The following is a 19,473-nucleotide window of genomic DNA, read 5'->3' as shown; positions in this document are numbered from 1 at the left end:
CGTTGGCTTGATCCTCTTCCACGAGGTACGTAGTGCAGCTTGGGATCCACATCCCAGGTCCAGCCAAACCTTTAAAAATAAACATTTCAAATCTCCCAAAAATAAAAATAAAAACTTCAAAACCTTTTCAAAAAGATCTTCCTCTAGAGTTAGGAGTCTGTCCTAGCTATTTAGGGTGTTTTAAGAGTTGGATGTCTGTCCTGATTTGTTGATATGGTGTGTCCTGTCGCGTGAGTGTCCCTAGAGTTAGGAGGCATCAAGTCGATCGGTTAGACATTTAGTCGAACCGATGGCTAGACTAGGAAGCATATAGTTAGCCCTTGGTTTTCCTTAGGTTGCACAGCCTAGTTACATATAGGATGTAGGGCCCACCTGCATTAGTGTAAGGCTAACCAACTTGCATTAGTTAGGGCATATAGAGAGTCCTGAAAATTACAATTCACTTGAATTTAAGCAATCATACAAAAAAGCTTTAAAAAATCAGTTGAGTCTAATGGATCAAGTCTAGGATAGCGGTTCTAGATGGTTAGGCATAGTAGTTTGGAATAGGGCATCGAACTACGTTGACTCCGATTCTTCCCGAGGCCGGGATACGTAGAGCAGCTGGGATGGACGGCCATCTTGGTCCGAGTCAGGTCGCATTAGAGTTAGGACTCATTTTGTCCAGTCATGTATAGAATTGAATTGTGTTGTGTGTTTTGCTGTGTTTTCTTACTTTCATGTACAGATCCTATACCTTCAGCTGTAGCATGCATGTGTTTGCACACCAGAACTCAGACATCAATTAGGTATGACACTCATAACCTAGTTATTCTTAGGCGACACTTCTTTCATTTCTTTTATGTGTGCTTATTATTCATCTCCGAGACATGCATGATTAGATAGACGTCTTCTCGGAGATATTCGTTCCCATTTCATATGACTTTCGCCCAAAACTCTTCAAAATTATTAAGTAAATGGCATAAGAGACCAGGTGTTTGCACTTGGGCGGATGAGGTGCTCTTTAGACCTTCTGAATTCGTAACCAGGCACGAACCTTCTTTTATATCTCTGGTTATCCGTTGCAACAGAGCATAGTATGGGATCCTTGGCCCACTTCCTTGGATGGCGATTCTTCTTTGTTTAAGGTACGCCTCGAATCTGGGCTAGTCCCCGAATCGAGAGCTATCTCACCTTTTGTATCGCCACTCATGCTGTGAGGGGCATTTCTTTCGAGAGTTCCTTGGTAGAGCTCTCCATTCACGTGGATGATCGTGAGACTGCTGTAGCGTGGGGCACGTCCCTCGCCGCCTCTCTCGGATCGGGGTCCACACTTACACCTTCCAGTTTCATAACATGACCACAAACCCATTATGAGAATATAGGCCGCGGTTTATAGTAATATCTTATGTCCAAGGCCCTAACCGAGTTGGCAACTCTTTGTCAAAAGTTTTGAGAAGTTAGAATTTCTCTAACTTTGCCGAAATGTGACACTCCTAGCGTTAATTCAAAATTAATAATCAGGTTTTGTTTTGATAGGGTAGGGCCTAACACTTTAAACCCCAAGCATAGCATGGGTGGGGACCACTATTTTGCACTTGCTCCAATGGGCAAGTGCAAAATATGAAAGATTAAATAATGCCTTTTCCAACGGCTTAAGCTTTTGGAATAACTGGTTGTTTCACATGGTATTAGAGCAAATGCCTGAGTTCAAACCCCCTTGATAGCAAAAATTCACATGCAATGGCCAAGCCTAAAAGAGGGGCCACATGTGCCATGTGTAGGCCGAACCTAAAAAGAGGGGCCACACCAGAAGACGGGTTAAGCTTTTGGAGTAACTGGTTGTTTCACTGGCTAACTATTTTACACCTCATCTTATGATGGGTGGGGCCCAACATTTTACTATACCTAAATATGGTTGGCCCACCATCTCCACCCAAAACGATGTACAGGGTGGAGCTCACAATTTTACTCCTAATGTTACTGATGATCTGGGGTCCATCAGTTCTATCCAAACATATGCATTACGGTGGGCCCATCAATTTACACCCATGCATAGCATGGGCCCCAAATACTATAGTTACTCTGTAAAAAGCAGTAGGGTAAGAGATCCAAGTTATACGCAAGAAAAATAATGATGACATTTTCGTCTTACCCAGCGAGTGTGTGCGATGGGTGGTTGGGAACTTGGGAGTGTGCAAACCACATCCTCGCCAACTGATAAAGAGATAAGCAAGCCACAACAAAAGCTCCACGTGTCAAGATAGCATTCCTTACAAATCTCCATTTCATCAACCCACACTATTTGCACCACACTTTTCCCTTCTCCTCTACTGATATTCTTCCTCACCCTTCAACACATCCTCCCCCTCCTCCTACAATGGCAGCTGCTACGGCCACTCTCTCAGGCCCCATGGTGAGCACCTCCTTCCTCAGGAGGCAGCCCACTAGAACCCTCCAAGCCTTCCCTAACATGGGTCAGTCTCTCTTCGGCCTCAAGGCCGGACGTGGTCGGATAACCGCCATGGCCAAGGTGAAGCTTATCCTCCCGGAAGGTCCTCCGGTAGAATTCGACTGCCCGGACGATGTTTACATTCTCGACCAAGCCGAGGAGCTCGGATTTGACCTTCCTTACTCGTGTCGTGCCGGCTCTTGCTCGTCATGTGCAGGAAAGATCGTTGGAGGGACGGTTGATCAATCTGATGGTAGCTTTTTGGATGATGAACAGATGGAAGAAGGGTGGGTTCTCACTTGTGTTGCTTACCCGCAGGGCGATGTCACCATTGAGACCCACAAGGAGGAGGAGCTCACTGCTTGATCATCTCCATAAATGGATGCCACTTGGGTTCTTACTCTTTTTCTTTTTTGTTGTGGTTGTTCTTCTTGGGTAAATTCTTCTTTGGGTTTAAGTGTATTTGAAGGTTGTGGTCATGGTTTTTAGTGAGTAATTTGATAGTTTGCAATTATTATGCCTCTCTCTCTCTCTCTAATAAAGAAAATGGCAACTCGATGGGGGCGCGGGTAGAACTCACACGCTTAAAAGCTAGCCGTTAAAGGGAGGGTACCCAAGCCCTTATGAGCCCATCACATCTCTTTACTTTTCAGATGTGGGATCATTGCTTTTGCATGGAACCCCGGCGAACTCAACTCAACTCAACTCTGCATGCTTCCTATTAGAATATTTAAAATCTCACCACTGGATTGGGTTAAGATCTCACTGTCAGATGTCTTGGTGGTAGATGATGGGGTGCAACAGCGCAGCAGCCTGTTAGCTTCCAACACGTGGCTAGAGGAGGGCCCACCGCAGGACCCTCACCAGCGGGGGTAGTTTGGTAATTACACAGAGTAGGCGAGCTTGAGCCTATAGCTGGTCGACACCTGTCTGGGAGCATTAACTCCCCAACTACCCCAATTTCTCCCTATAAAAGGGCCTTCAAAGCTCATAAATCAGGGTATTGAAAATCTCACCCACCACTCTTAAAAACACCCTCTTCACTCCGGCTCATACTGACTTGAGTGTCGAAGGGCCTGTCCGGAGTACACTCCGGGTCGGTCATTCTGACCTCGTTTGCTTCTGTGCAGCATACAGCTCATCTGGACTCTACATCCCTCCAGCTCGGCTCTTACGTCACTGCCATATCTGTTAACCGATTTTGGGCCTAACAGATTGGCGCCATCCGTGGGACCCCAGAACTAAAGGCTGTTCCAACCACTTCACAAAAATGGCAGGACGCAAGAGTGCGCGGGTGCCAACCGCACGTACCACCCGAGCCGTGCTACCCGGCAGGACTCGGAGTGAGCGACTCGCCTCGCTGGTAGTGGCAGCCTCCGCCACGGCTGAACAAAACCAGCCTCGCTCCGTAAATCTTAACTCCATGCCGACTCCAGAGCAAGTCCAAGCTCTCTTCCACCAGATGACCGCTCTCGTTGGCCAGTATCAGCAGCTGCTCCAGGCACCTCCCCAACCTCCTCCGGAAGCTCCACAACCTGTCCTCGAAAGGTCAGAAATTCACAGGGGAGGGTCGTCGCGTCGTAGTGAAGACCGGACTCGCCATTCCCCCGGACAAGTCCGTCACCCCATAGCCAGGCATGCTCAGACAGAGCCGCACCGCCGTAGGAGGTCTAGGTCTCGCTCTGCGCAAAGGCGCCGAGCTCATGAGGAGCGCGCGCCACGGGCGAAATCAGGGTCCCGTCGTCGGAGCCCGGAGAGCCACTCCGGCTCTGCCGCAGGCCAATCCGTGGGGAGAAACAGGTCGCCAGAACATAAAGACGACCCGGTGATGCGAAGGATAGAAGAGATGGGTCACAGAATCGAAGAGCTAGCTAAGGATCAAGGCCGGCCTGTGTCCAGGGCGTTCTCGAGCAGAACGCCGTTCACCGACGATGTGATGAGTGCTCCAGCACCAATGGGGTTTAAAATGCCAGCTATCCCGCAGTATGATGGGACCACTGACCCCGTCGACCATTTGGAGACGTTCCGGACGTTGATGCTCCTCCACGGTGCGTCAGACGGTTTCCTCTGTAGAGCATTCCCGACAACCCTCACAGGTGCAGCTAGGGATTGGTACTCAAGGATCCGACCGAACTCCATCAATAACTTTGAGGACTTCGGAGAAGACCTAGTTCGTCACTTCATGAGCAGCCGCAGGCCAAGCAAAACAGCAGCATCCCTGATGACCTTGCGGTAGGAGGATAATGAACCTCTCAAAGCCTTCGTCAGCCGCTTCAACAGGGAGGCGCTCCAAGTGCCAGATTTGGACCCCTCGGCCGCTACGAACGCGCTTCTCACGGGCGCTAAATCGAATGATTTCCGCCGAGCAGTGGCCCGCCGGAATCCTCATTCCCTGGCAGACCTAATGTCCGGGGCAGAGGAGTACATATCAGTAGAAGAGACACTGGCAGCTCTGGACTCGAGTCGGAGGAGAACCTCTGACGACAGGAACCAAGACAAGCCCCATGCTAAGCAGCGCAGGGACGACAAGGTCGTCAGAAGGGACAAATCCCCTCACAGGAGGGAAGAAAACTTCACCCCTCTCAACACCTCGCGGAGGCATATACTGGCGGCCATCAGCGGAGAAGAGTTCATAAAATGGCCAACTCCAATGATCTCCAAGGGAAACAGGAGAGACAAATCGAAGTACTGCCGGTTCCACAGGGACCACGGACACGATACAGACGATTGCCGACAGCTGAAGGAGGAGATCGAGCAGCTAATCAGCAGAGGCTACTTGAAAAAATATGTCCGGAGTGACACCCGCGGGAGTGACCCCAAGGAGAAGGGTCCCCAGGGCCGAAGCCCTCGGCGGTCTCAACCGCCCCCAGTCCGAAGACAGTCTCCATCGCCGCCCAGTCCACCACCAGAAGCACACGGCTCCCAACCAAGAGGAGTCATTGGCACAATCATGGGAGGCCCGGCGGCTGGAGGCACCTCCTCTGCTGCTCGGAAAGCATATGCGCGCCGGGTCAACGCCGTGCATACATGCAGCAAGAAAGCGAAGACGGAGAATGAGATCTCCTTCTCGGACGCGGACCTGGACGGCTTGATATTACCACATGACGACGCCCTAGTCCTGACTATGCTCGTCGCGAACTGGGAGCTGAGGAAAATCCTGGTAGACAACGGGAGCTCAGCCGACATTCTGTACTATCACGCCTTCGAAAGAATGATGATAGGTGACGACCGCTTAAAGCCTGCAAACTCAGATCTTTTCGGCTTTTCAGGAGAAGTGGTCAAGGTTGAGGGACAAATCGAGCTCCCTGTCCTCGTCGGAGAACCGCCCTGCCAGGCCTTCGCCATGGTCAACTTCCTAGTAGTGAGGGCCACCTCGGTCTATAACGCTATTTTAGGACGGCCTGGCCAGAACCTGATCCGCGCCGTCGCGTCCGCCTATCACCAGAAGATGAAGTTCATAACGCCCAGTGGCGTGGGAGAAGTTCAAGGAGACCAGCCGCAATCTCGGGAATGTTATGCAATGGCGCTTAAAGGCAGAAATGCGACGGAGTCGTTGCCAATCGAACTACTGGACTTGAGGGACGAAGCTCAGGGAACTCAACCCGCCGAAGACCTTGTCCCCGTTCCCCTGTGCGAGAAAGATGACGAAAAGGTAGTCCAGATCGGCTCCTCTCTTGACGACGACGTCCGGCACAACCTCACCCAGTTCCTCCAGGACAATGCGGATGTCTTCGCATGGGCCCCCACGGACATGCCCGGCATCAACCCGGAGGTCAGTTCGCACAGACTAGGTGTCGACCCGACCTGCAGGCCGGTGAAGCAGAAGAAGAGACACTTCGCCCTCGAAAGGCAGATGGCGATCAGAGAAGAGGTGGAGAGACTCCTAAGAGCTGACTTCATCCGAGAAATCCAGTACCCGGACTGGCTGGCAAACGTAGTTCTGGTGAAAAAGGCCAATGGGAAATGGAGGACCTGCGTCGACTTCACGGATTTGAATAAAGCCTGTCCAAAGGACAGCTACCCGCTCCCAAAAATCGATCAGCTCATCGATGCCACAGCGGGTCACGAAGTGCTCAGTTTCATGGACGCTTTCTCCGGATATAACCAGATCAGAATGTATGAGTCAGATATCCCGAAGACCTCCTTCGTAACGGATCAGGGGACTTACTGCTACCGTGTCATGCCCTTTGGCCTGAAGAATGCTGGGGCCACGTATCAGAGGCTTGTAAACAAACTCTTCCGGAATCAGATTGGCCGCAACATGGAAGTGTACGTCGACGACATGCTGGTGAAGAGCCTAAGCTCGCAAGACCATGTCGCCGATCTAGAAGAAACGTTTCAAGTCCTGAGAGACAATAAGATGAAACTCAATCCCACCAAGTGCACTTTTGGGGTCAGCTCGGGGAAGTTTCTGGGGTTTGTGGTCAGCCAGAGAGGGATAGAGGCCAATCCGGAAAAAATCAAGGCCGTGGTGGAGCTCGCTCCCCCGAAAACCATCCGAGAAGTGCAACGACTGACAGGGATGATAGCCGCGCTGGGGCGCTTCGTCTCAAAATCTGCAGAGAGGTGTCTCCCTTTTTTCAACGCAGTCAAAGGCCTCAAAACCTCGCCCTGGACAGAGGAATGCCAAACCTCCTTCGAGGAGCTGAAGCAGTATTTGTCCTCTCCACCGCTGTTGACAAAGCCGGAGCCCGGTGAGGAGCTAATCTTGTATCTATCTATAAGTACCCTGGCTCTGGCTGCGGTCCTAGTTCGTGAAGAGCGCAGCCAACAGAAACCGGTCTACTACGTTAGCAAAGCCTTGCACGACGCCGAAATAAGGTACCAGCGGGTCGAGAAATTGGCTTACGCGCTGGTAATGGCAGCCAGGAAGTTGAGACCGTATTTCCAAGCTCACACGATAAAGGTCCTAACTGACCAGCCGCTTAGACAAGTCCTCCACAAGCCAGATACTTCGGGACGATTGGTTAAATGGGCCGTGGAATTGAGTGAATTTGACATCCGGTACATGCCCAGGCCCGCGATCAAGGCTCAAGTATTGGCAGATTTCGTAGCTGAGTGCTCCATCCCCCAGCAGATCGCCGAACCTGAAATCGCCCAGGCCCCAGCAGCGAAAGGTACTACCACAGCCGGAGAACCGGCAGAAGATGAAGCCAGAGCAGGAACCATCCCCATGCTGCCAGTTGAGCATGATTTTTCAATCGCCGAAGCACTGTGGGAAGTGCACGTGGACGGATCTTCAAACAAGGCTGGTTGCGGAGCCGGTCTGGTTTTAACCGGGCCCGACGGTTTCACACTAGACTACGCCTTGAGGTTCGGCTTTCGCGCTTCCAACAATGAGGCTGAGTATGAAGCACTCCTCGCTGGAATGAATCTTGCAGTCCAGACCGGAGCCCAGAGATTGAAAGCTTATTGTGACTCCCAGTTGGTCGCCAACCAAATCCAAGGTATATACGAAGCCCGCGATGAGCGAATGATTAAATACCTCTCCCAGGTCCGGCAACTATCCTCCAAGTTCAGAAGTTTCGAGGTTGTCAGAATCCCCAGAACGGACAACACAAAGGCCGATGTACTGTCCAAGCTGGCCGCATCCGGATACACGACTCTCGGGAATATATGCATGGAGTTCCTACAGGCCTCCAGTATCGAAAGAAAGGCTGCTGAGATAATGCAGGTGGAACACGAGCCCTGCTGGATGGATGAGATCGTCGACTACCTGCGTAGTGGGAAACTGCCTGAGGCCAAAAGAGAAGCGCGCAAGGTGATCCAAAGAGCAGCCCGTTTTTCACTTGATGGCGAGAACTTGTTCAAAAGATCCTATACTCTCCCATACTTAAAGTGTCTCCGGCCCAGCGACGCCACGTATGCCCTGCAGGAGACACACGAAGGTATTTGCGGGGAGCACTTGGGGGGCAAAGCCCTGGCAATCAAAGTCCTCCTTAGAGGTCTGTACTGGCCAACGTTGAGACAAGACGCGCTGACCCTGGTAAAGAGATGCGAGAAATGCCAAAAGTTCTCCCCCACCATTCATCAGCCCGCCGTGTCTATGGCCCCAATTGTCAGCCCGCTACCCTTCGCTATTTGGGGAATGGATATCTTGGGCCCCTTCCCACCGGCCTCCGGAAGGCGCACCTTCGTAGTGGTGGCGATTGATTACTTTACCAAATGGGTGGAGGCTGAACCTCTAGCCCAGATCACCGAACAGAATGTGCAGAACTTCTTCTGGAAATCAGTAGTCTGTAGATTCGGGATTCCTCGCGTCCTGATAACAGACAACGGCAAACAGTTCGACTGCCGAAACTTTCGGAAGTTTTGCTCCGACCTGAAAATCGAGCAGCGGTTCACCTCTGTAGCACACCCACAGACCAACGGGCAGACAGAAGTCACAAACCGAATCCTGCTACAAGGGATCAAGAAAAGACTAGACGAGAAAGTTGGTCGATGGGCAGATGAGCTGTATCACGTCCTATGGGCCTATCGCACCACCCCGCGCACACCAACGGGCGAGTCCCCATTCAACCTGTCCTTCGGAACAGAGGCGGTAATACCTGTCGATGTAGGCACCCCGTCCGCTAGAATTTCCAACTTCAACGAACAGCTCAACGGTGACGGGCTCCGCGCGAATCTTGACTTATTAGAGGAGGCCAGAGAAGAATCCCGAATAAGAGTCGCCGCCTACAAGCAGAAAGTATCTCGCTACCATGACTCGAAGATACGTCCTAGAGAGTTTCGACTTAGAGATCTTGTCTTAAGGAAAGCTGCTATCTCCCAACCCAAGAAGGCTGGAAAGCTTTCCCCAACCTGGGAAGGGCCTTACCGAGTAAAAGAGGTGATTCGCCCGGGCAGTTATAGACTGGAAACACTCGAGGAACAACTGTTACCACATGCCTGGAACTCGAAGAACCTTCGCAAATATCATCAGTAGCAAAGTAGCCGACACACAAAAAAAAAAAACTTTGTAAATATCTCCTGAATGTGAATGAAAGGACCTTCTCTTTTTGCAAATGCCTTCGTGTCTGTCAGATTTCTAAACCCAGTTCACTAAAGCTAGGGTACTCAACGTTTGGTTCGCCACGGCTCGTCTCCGCAAAGACTGGGAGCCCACTCCTGGTCCGGAACCAGCCCGGATGCAAAAACCAAAGCTCCTTCGAAACCCAGTTCACTAAAACTAGGGTACTCAACGTTTGGTTCGCCACGGCTCGTCTCCGCAAAGACCGGGAGCCCACTCCTGGTCCGGAACCAGCCCGGATGCAAAAACCAAAGCTCCTTTGAAACCCAGTTCACTAAAACTAGGGTACTCAACGTTTGGTTCGCCACGGCTCGTCTCCGCAAAGACCGGGAGCCCACTCCTGGTCCGGAACCAGCCCGGATGCAAAAACCAAAGCTCCTTCGAAACCCAGTTCACTAAAACTAGGGTACTCAACGTTTGGTTCGCCACGGCTCGTCTCCGCAAAGACCGGGAGCCCACTCCTGGTCCGGAACCAGCCCGGATGCAAAAACCAAAGCTCCTTCGAAACCCAGTTCACTAAAACTAGGGTACTCAACGTTTGGTTCGCCACGGCTCGTCTCCGCAAAGACCGGGAGCCCACTCCTGGTCCGGAACCAGCCCGGATGCAAAAACCAAAGCTCCTTCGAAACCCAGTTCACGAAAACTAAGGTACTCGACGTTGGTTTCGCCATGGTTCGTCTTGGCAAAGAATTAGGAGTCCACTCCTAAGTCCATGACTCCTACCTGGAGTGATAGTTACGCATCATACAAAAAGAAAACAGTATAAACTAGAGACGGACAAGCATTGAAGAGTTAAACAAACAAAAACTCTTTCCATTCATATGTTGGGGCCTCAGAGGACCATTACAAAAGGGAGTTGGGCCTCCAAGGGGCCATTACAAAAAGAAATCACGCAATCGCCAAAAAAAAAAAAAAAGAGGAGGAGAAGAACTCAGGGCGCCTCATCGCCCCCATCCCGCGCTGGATCTGCCCCCGGGGGCAAGAGTGCGTCAGCTGCGGTCGGCTCCTCGCCAGTGAGCGTCGGTGGATCAGGTATAACCATCCTCGACAGGTCAACGCCCGGATTGGAATCCTTGACCTGCCCAAGGCAGTCAAAGAACCCTATCTTGTAGGCCTCACTGGATAGAAGAAGGAGTTCGTCCTCCTTCTCCTGAACGGCAGTCGCCTGCCTCGACAGGGCTCTCTCCCTCTGATCGTTGAGGGCTTCCGTCGCCTCCTCCTTCTGCGCGGCCAGCTGAGCGGCAAATTCTTCTCCCAGCCGCTTGATCTCTTCGGCAGATTTTTCCACGGACCTCTTCAGCTCCTTCGCCTCCTTCTTCAACTTCCCATTCTCCTCCTCAGACTTAGTTATAGCATCGGAGAATTTCTTACTCTTCCCCCGCAGATCATTGAAGTACACTCCGATCTGTAAAAATGCAGAGGAGCAAGTGTTAACACAAGCAAACAAAGCAGAAGGGAAGCAAAGAGTAAGCGTACTCGTCAGCCATCTTACCTGATAAAGAGAAGAGAATACGGCCTCTTCGGCCGTAGCCGGCGGCTCGTGGAGAACCTGCTGCTTGTCTTTGTCAAGGATGCATTTAGTCTGAATCTCTACAGCCACCCGGCTCTCTCCAAGGCCGGAATCAGTCTTTTGGACGGCCCAGTTCGGCCGAAAAACGTTATCACCGTGCCTCGACGGGGGCGGAAGGGTGCCAGCAGACGTCGCCACGGTCTTCGAGGATCCTGCGCCCCGGCCGGATGAACTCACCAGTTTCACCGAACTCTTGGGCTTGGGCTGGGGCGGTGCGTCCTGGGTCGGAGCCGGACTCGCCGTCTCTGGAGCCTTCCTTTTCTGGCCCTGACGGACAGTCCCGAAGGCCCCCTTCCTCATCTTATCCACTAGCGACTGCTGCTGCATCTCTGAAAGATAGCCAAAAACGAAACCAGTCAGGGACAAAAAACAAAAAAAAAAAAAACAAAGGGGCGGAGAGACGAATTTTAAAGGAGGCTATCTACGTACGTGCCCGGGTCGCAGTACTAAGGCCCAACCCAACCAAAACCTCTTCCCCTTGGAAGTCTGAACAATCAACAGGCCCCTCATGGTCCAGCACATCCCGAAGTAGAGCGAGGGTTCTCGCATCTTCACCCTCGAGAAACGGTTTGCGACTCATCGCGACTGTATCCGGGGTTCCCCATTTCAAAGGGACCGGCCAAGGCTCGCTGGACTCCGTGTCCTCAACATAAAAGAACCTGTTCCTCCACAGGTGTATGGAGGTGGGAATGCCAGTGATCATTTTTATCTCCGGACGCTGGCTAATGTAAATCCAACCCCCACCCTTGTGCTTCTTCAATTGCGCACACGCGCGGAACAACGGTACTGACAAGTCCCTCCGAAGCCGGCCCCGAATGAGGTATACAAACCCCGTAAGCAGCCTCCACGAGTTCGGCGCCACTTGGGCCGGAGCTAGCCCGTAATGCTGAAGCACCGAAGCGAAGAAGGGGTGTAGAGGAAATCGGAGTCCGGCCCTCAGTGACTCGTCATATATACAAATGTCGGAGCTCTCGTTACAGGCTCTATCTCCCTCCATCGCCTCCCTCAGTCCAAACCTGGATGGGATGCAGTACTTATCCCTAATCACTGCCATGGCGGACTCATCCAGGTAGTTCTCCTCATTGAGAGCCTGTATGTTGTAGGTAGGGTTGGCATCCATACGGGCCCGTGCTACGACCTCAACGGCCCGGCCTGGTTGAAACGTTGTGGACGCCTCGCCGGCGTCACTACCAACACTCCCCCCTTGTGGAACGTAACTATCCGTTAGAAGCGGAGCGGTGTTCAGGTCTAATATCGCCTCGTCCTCCCCCTCCTCATCACTACCTATAACAGTCACACTCGCCATTTTCGGGGCCGGTGACCAAGTAGGCCTATCCTCGATCCTAATCAACGATCTAGACCCTGAACTACTAGAAGACGATTCCCCCGAACCGGACTCAGAACTAGAGCTACTAGACATGAAAGCAGGAAAAGAAATGAATGAGACGCGCTCAAGAAAAATTACCGGATCACACTGAATGCTCCCGAATCCACCGCCGTTCACAAAAACTACACGGCCCGAACTGACCCTCGCCGAACTGGACTTCGCCGAACCGACAGAGGAAAAAGAAGGGAGAAGGAGGAAAAGTAAAAAGTGAAAGTGAGAAGGCAAAACCCACTCTTATATAGATTTCTCTGAGGCGGTTTGCATTAAATGAAGGGCGCACGTCTCGAGGACGCCCGAGGGGTGCCACGTGTCTCGTATTAACGGCGGGCACAACTTTCGAGATAAGTTCCAAGCAGCCCGCCCCAAGCCGGACTGGATATAAGGCGTTTCGCAAAACGACAAAAGCAGCCCGGCCCAAGCCGGACTGGATATGACGCGTTTCGCTAAACGACAAAGGCAGTCCGGCCCAAGCCGGACTGGATATGACGCGTTTCACAAAACGACAAAAGGCAGTCCGGCGCAAGCCGGACTGGGTCGCTAAACGACAAAAGTCAGTCCGGCCCAAGCCGGACTGGATATGACGCGTTTCACAAAACGACAAAAATTAGTCCGGCCCAAGCCGGACTGGGTCGCTAAACGACAAAAGGCAGTCCGGCCCAAGCCGGACTGGATATGACGCGTTTCACAAAACGACAAAAATTAGTCCGGCCCAAGCCGGACTGGGTCGCTAAACGACAAAAGGCAGTCCGGCCCAAGCCGGACTGGATATGACGCGTTTCACAAAACGACAAAAATCAGTCCGGCCCAAGCCGGACTGGGTCGCTAAACGACAAAAGGCAGTCCGGCCCAAGCCGGACTGGATATGACGCGTTTCGCAAAACGACAAAAATCAGTCCGGCCTAAGCCGGACTGGGTCGCTAAACGACAAAGATTAGCCCGGACTGCCTTCGATTTCCGGACTGCTTCAGATTCCGGACTGCCTCTAAAATCCGGACTGCCCCATTTTCCGGACTGCTTCAGATTCCGGACTGCCTCCAAATTCCGGACTGCTTCAGATTCCGGACTGCCTCCAAATTCCGGACTGCCTCTAAAATCCGGACTGCCTCCGATTTCCGGACTGCTCCATTTTCCGGACTGCCTCCAGATTCCGGACTGCCTCCGATTTCCGGACTGCCCCAATTTCCGGACTGCCTTCGATTTCCGGACTGCCACAAAATCCGGACTGCTCCATTTTCCGGACTGCTTCAGATTCCGGACTGCCTCCAAATTCCGGACTGCCTCTAAAATCCGGACTGCCTCCGATTTCCGGACTGCTCCATTTTCCGGACTGCCTCCAGATTCCGGACTGCCTCCGATTTCCGGACTGCCCCATTTACCGGACTGCTTCAGATTCCGGACTGCCTCTAAAATCCGGACTGCCCCATTTTCCGGACTGCTTCAGATTCCGGACTGCCTCCAAATTCCGGACTGCTTCAGATTCCGGACTGCCTCCAAATTCCGGACTGCCTCCGATTTCCGGACTGCTCCATTTTCCGGACTGCCTCCAGATTCCGGACTGCCTCCGATTTCCGGACTGCCCCAATTTCCGGACTGCCTCCAGATTCAGGACAAGCCTCGACCACTCTCGATCGGAAGCGTACCCCACCATATTTCCCCAAGTCACCATAATAACTTGGAGAACTGGGGGGCAACTGATGGGGTGCAACAGCGCAGCAGCCTGTTAGCTTCCAACACGTGGCTAGAGGAGGGCCCACCGCAGGACCCTCACCAGCGGGGGTAGTTTGGTAATTACACAGAGTAGGCGAGCTTGAGCCTATAGCTGGTCGACACCTGTCTGGGAGCATTAACTCCCCAACTACCCCAATTTCTCCCTATAAAAGGGCCTTCAAAGCTCATAAATCAGGGTATTGAAAATCTCACCCACCACTCTTAAAAACACCCTCTTCACTCCGGCTCATACTGACTTGAGTGTCGAAGGGCCTGTCCGGAGTACACTCCGGGTCGGTCATTCTGACCTCGTTTGCTTCTGTGCAGCATACAGCTCATCTGGACTCTACATCCCTCCAGCTCGGCTCTTACGTCACTGCCATATCTGTTAACCGATTTTGGGCCTAACAGTAGATTAGGCAAATGAGGAGGTAACCTAGATAGATTAGGAAAGTAGGTTGGATTAGAATTGTTTCCTTTCATAATTATCAAGATTTCATTCTATGTTTATTTCCCAAGTGCTCTATATAAGCACACTTTGGGATTGATTGTAATCAACTAAGATCAGTGGAAATCCCTAATTTTACACTACCAACTTTAAGCAAGTTTTTTGGGAGTTTTGAGAAGGAGGGCATGTTTACTTAACAGAACAATAGATTCCCCTTAAAAACTTTTTAGTGAAAAATTCCCCCCCCCCCCCCCAAAAAAAAAAAAAAAAAAAACAGCTACGATGGGTTGGCTTTTTGGAGGTTTTTTTATGAAGAATTATATAGCTGAAAAAACTTTTACCTTGGGTTACAGAACCTTGCAACATTTGATTTTCATGGAAAGAAATTGTGGAAGGACTTACAATGTAGCCAAACATGCCTAAGTTTTTCAAATGGAAACTAGAGTGGAAGATGTCGTCAGCTATCCACAGATAATACGAGAAGATAGAAATAGTTCTTTTTGATGAGTCCCTGGTCTTCACTGGCAGACATTCAAATATCTTAACTAGTCTAGCTTCGGCCCTGCTTGTTTGAGATTATGACAACCGATTATGAGTGCCAAACCTATTATTGGACTCAAATTTAATAATCGGTTTGGCACTCACAATCGGTTGTCATAATCTTAAACAAACAGGGCCATATTCATAACGCATGAACTGTTTCTGTAAATTAATACATCTGTGCTTATTTCCTTGACCAATGCGTTCTGAAATGAATGAAGAGAAGATGTGGCTTTATCTCACATTCTCCCCTTAATTTGTTACATCATCATCGCTGTCAGCTGAGTCTGAAGATGTGGCTTTATGTCGCATTCTCCCCTTAATTTGTTAGATCATCATCCCTGTCAGCCGAGTCTGAAATGTGTGACAATCTGTTTTGAGTTGGGCCAAATGATTGAGTGAAAGTTGTTAGAGAAAAAAACATTGGTTTCTTGGATTATGTTAATAAAACAACGGAAATAAATGAATAACCATAAGTGATCTAATTCAAATTATAGAAAGAATCAAACTATAAAGAAAAAAAAGAGCTTATCTGTTGAGTCTAGACATGAATCTAAATCTGTTGTCCTTAAGGCAAGTACCCCATCATTCGACGAATCAACGGTGCAGATGGAAACTTCGGCATATGCGTCCAGGATACAATGACTACTCCCCAGGGACGTGCACTCAAACAGCCTGAAAACCTTGTGAACACGACATATGTTGCCTTGTGGAGCGTCCATAGTTTGGAAGAACAAGAGGCGGAAAATGAGGAAGAACCGACATAGGATCCTGGTATTCGTTCAAGAAAAGCCAAACGTAAGCAGTGGTAATTTTAAAGGTCCCCCGTGGAAAAATAGAGATGTCTCCTACGTTACCCATAATATGTGGAAGATCAGAGAGGATGAACTGGAAAATGTATCAGAGAGAGAGAGAGAGAGAGAGAGAGAGAGAGAGAGAGAGAGAGAGGAGAAAATAGGAAGATCATATGTATATGAAGGAACACTCATTTTGTATTTGTTGCCATCTATTTAGATACAATGAAGAGACGCTTTACTTGCAAATGGTTACTTTAAAATGTATTAAGACATTTCTATAAAGGTAGCTACGTTAAACGATGCAATAATCTTTCCCAAACATCTTTAAGAGATCGTGTTAAAAACAGTTTTAAAACCGTGTAAAACATGTGTTTTACTGCGGAAAAGACGAGCCATTTTTACAGCAGAAATGACGAACCGCTGTAAAACCAAGTTTTAAAATGCTAAAGAATGATAGCGAATAGCCGAATACACAAATCTTTTCATGTAAAATAAATAAATAAATTTTGAATTTTCTAATGACTTGTCTTTTAGAAAAAACAAAGAAACTCAATAATCCCCCACAAACTCAAAATTGTAAGAGAATGAAAAAATTACCAAGGGCCCGTTCTGATCAACGTAGAATAAGCCATGCATCAACATAGGTGTCTTTTAAACTTGAACCTATACTTAGTGTAGTAGATATATTGAGTTTATCAAGCACTTAGTGAACTGCATTGAACCAATAACTTAAGAGTAATAAACTGAGACAACATATCACACACTTTCCAAAAACAAAACATACCACACACGTATCAATTTTAGACATGTCATTGCAGTCAATCCAATCAAAAGAGTCCTGGATGCTTGGCTCTTTATTAATTACAACTGAAAAAAGATTCGGCAACAGATCCTTTACCGGAACCTCTTTACACCAAGGGTCTCTCCAGAATTGAATTCGAACAACTTTTATAGACTTTGTAGTGAATATTTTTGAGAAATGGGATCCTTCGATTCATCATATTCCTATACACAATGACCCCAATATTTCAGTAGTTATCGCTTGGCATCCAGCCTCCATAGCAAGCCCTGTATTTATGTTCGATGACCATAGAGAAAAGATGAGATCGCTCCTCCCCAAACCTCCAAAAAGCCATTTACTCAGGTGAGCTTTGCTCATTGTTCTAAGCTTTGAAAAGCCTTGACTTGAACCAACAGAGCCTTGTTCATTGTTCCAAGCTTTCAATAGTCTAGACCTCCAGATGACGTAGGTCAGTAGACTTCCTCCCACTTGACAAGATTAAACCCTCTTTGATTGGTCGAGTCCGCCAAAAGAAAGTTCTCTGATTTCAAATCGGAAGGTTGAATATCACTACCTTAAATATTTTCATTCATCTGCTTTGAAAGAGGGCAAGCCTTGGCGCAACGTTAAGGTTGCTCCATTCTGACCTGGTGTCACGGGTTCGAGTCACGGAAACAGCCTCTCTCCAAAGCAGGGGTAAGGCTGCGTACATCTAGCCCTCCTCCAGACCCCGCAATGGCGGGAGCCTCGTGCGCTGGGCCGCCCTTTTATCTGCTTTGAAAGAACATCATTGGTGTTTTTCAAGTTGATTCCCTTATATTTTCAGAATTATTTTCCTGGGAGTTTCCACTTCTCATTGAGGCTGCATTAATATGGTTACCTAAGGAATGGATATGCCACCAAGTACACATGGGTAGAGTTTCAACTTAAATATGGAGTGTCAAGCAATGTAGGGTAATCCTTTAATTTCCTCTAAACAGAGACATGCAATAATAGTGAAGAAAGTAAGTTGTTTAGAAGGATTGTGCTAGTAGACCAACCTCTCATGATTGTGCGGGCCCATGCATGCAAGGATTGGTTACATGCAAGTCTAAAGATGGAATCCCAAAATTAGATGCTTCAAGATTGAAGCGATTAAGTTTTCATCTTTGCTTCCTATTCCATTTACCTTGTAACATCTGATCCTTGTAATCTTTGAATACAAATATACTAGCATGACACCCTGTGTGATACATGGGGCGACAAAAGAAAGTATGCTTTAAAATGTTGTAATGAAACAAAATATGCATTAGCTAGTTCAAATGTGTCTTAAAATGTTAACCAAAGAACCTGTTTGGTATCAACTCATGTACTTCAAGATCAAGAAAGAAGAACCTTTAACTGTGCATAGCAAAAATGTATAACAGAAAAAAGATGCCTTACCATTTGATTAAGGCACCCTTGAGTACTGAAACAAAACGATGCCAAATTTTTCTCAAAAATATTCTTAGAAAATACCAAAATACAGACAAATATCAGTAACTCCATCCATTCGGTGTGTCTTGGTGAATGTATGAAATTGGTAGCCAATAGAAAGGTTCCTCCCAAGCAATTATCAGTGACATTAAATGAGAGGAGCGTGTTTGGTGTTTAACCCAAGTAATTCTTGCAACTGTACATAGAATTTTGCTTCTATGCTTGAAATTGTAAGGTGATTGTCCTTACAAACTGTTGTAGCTGGTTTCATGACCTTCCAAGCTTGGCTATCCTTTCCTTTAGCCCATTATTTATGAGGGTGCCCAATTTGGTCACTTATCTAGTATGGTTCCTAAAGGTAAGAGACTAATGACGACAAGATAGTAAACCTGAGAAACTTCATGGAGTGCTTTGGCCTGCCTCCAGAAAATATGCCCTGTTTTCCAACAGCCCTATGATCTGCAATGACACAATGCCATAAATATCAATGAAAAAGAAAAACATAAACTGACCAAAAGAATTAGGACCTCAGAATAAAACAAGATTAGCCTATAAATGAAGTCCTAGAAAAGGATAAAACGCAAAATGTTTATTTTCTATGCTAGTAATTTTGGATATAAATCATGGAAATTCGAATTAAATTCTATAGACATGTAAAAGATTAAAATTTTATTGTGGCTTACTTTCTTTGTGATTGTCAGTTACAGACCAAAAATGCAGTGAAAGTTACTGACTCACTGTCATGGAATTTTTTTTTTTTTTTCCAAAATTTACTAATTTATGCTATATTCAAGGGAAATGAGACTCCTTGATGTATTTCAACCCTCTGAGTTAAACGCAAGGGTTAAAATCCGCCAAAAATACCCCTAGGTCTCATTTTCTTTCTCAGAACCATGAACTGAGGTTGAACTTTTCTTGTTTACTCTGAAAGTGTTATGTTATCACCTATCATACATCTAGAACCATCTTTTCTAAAACAGAACACCAAATTGGGTAAAACACCAAAAATGTATCAATCCCAGGGAAAAATGGATCCACCTCTAAAATAAAATTGGCAGTCAAGCATATGTATAGATATATCTCAACACCATACCAAATACAGTTAGCTTCTCTCTTACCCATGCTAAACATGGACAAACCACTGCCCGCTCCTGAGATGATCAGTTACAGATCCTTGATACTTGGCATTTTGAAATGCCACCTATATTGATATCCACCAAGGTACTGGTCAATTACTAAATACATTAGACTTCACCTAGCATGGGAAAGTAACTTGTGAACTTTTTTTCTCTAGATACACAGATTCTTGGTAACCCAGCATAAAAAATCACAAAAACCGGAAAACCAA

At 48.3% G+C, this 19,473-nt stretch overlaps 2 protein-coding genes, 1 long non-coding RNA gene and 1 pseudogene across 3 annotated transcripts; 2 read left to right on the top strand and 2 right to left on the bottom strand.

Moving 5' to 3' along the window:
* The first annotated feature begins 2,265 nt into the window (after positions 1-2,265).
* LOC143888244 (ferredoxin pseudogene) lies at positions 2,266-2,952 on the top strand (annotated as a pseudogene).
* Positions 2,953-7,289: 4,337 nt separating this feature from the next.
* LOC143888816 (uncharacterized) lies at positions 7,290-9,356 on the top strand. Its single transcript, XM_077393214.1, has 2 exons — positions 7,290-8,319; positions 8,704-9,356. The coding sequence occupies exons 1-2, from the start codon at positions 7,290-7,292 to the stop codon at positions 9,354-9,356; spliced, it is 1,683 nt and encodes a 560-aa protein (XP_077249329.1).
* A 773-nt stretch (positions 9,357-10,129) lies between these two features.
* Positions 10,130-11,366, bottom strand: LOC143887361 (uncharacterized). Its single transcript, XM_077391460.1, has 2 exons — positions 10,933-11,366; positions 10,130-10,845 (listed from the first exon to the last, which is right to left on the bottom strand). Exons 1-2 carry the CDS (start codon positions 11,335-11,337, stop codon positions 10,372-10,374), a joined length of 879 nt encoding a protein of 292 aa, XP_077247575.1. The 5' UTR covers positions 11,338-11,366; the 3' UTR covers positions 10,130-10,371.
* Positions 11,367-15,173: 3,807 nt separating this feature from the next.
* LOC143887360 (uncharacterized) lies at positions 15,174-18,587 on the bottom strand. The gene is made up of 3 exons (XR_013254140.1): positions 18,515-18,587; positions 15,674-15,863; positions 15,174-15,463 (listed from the first exon to the last, which is right to left on the bottom strand). It is a non-coding gene; the product is annotated as an uncharacterized LOC143887360 (long non-coding RNA).
* Positions 18,588-19,473: the final 886 nt, after the last annotated feature.

The sequence above is a fragment of the Tasmannia lanceolata genome, unplaced genomic scaffold (genome assembly GCF_043159265.1).
Source record: "Tasmannia lanceolata isolate RefF3 unplaced genomic scaffold, GAP_Taslan_0.1 ptg000012l, whole genome shotgun sequence".
Lineage (NCBI taxonomy): Eukaryota > Viridiplantae > Streptophyta > Magnoliopsida > Canellales > Winteraceae > Tasmannia > Tasmannia lanceolata.
Note: the sequence above shows the minus strand (reverse complement) of the source record. Positions and strands in the feature narration are given on the sequence as shown.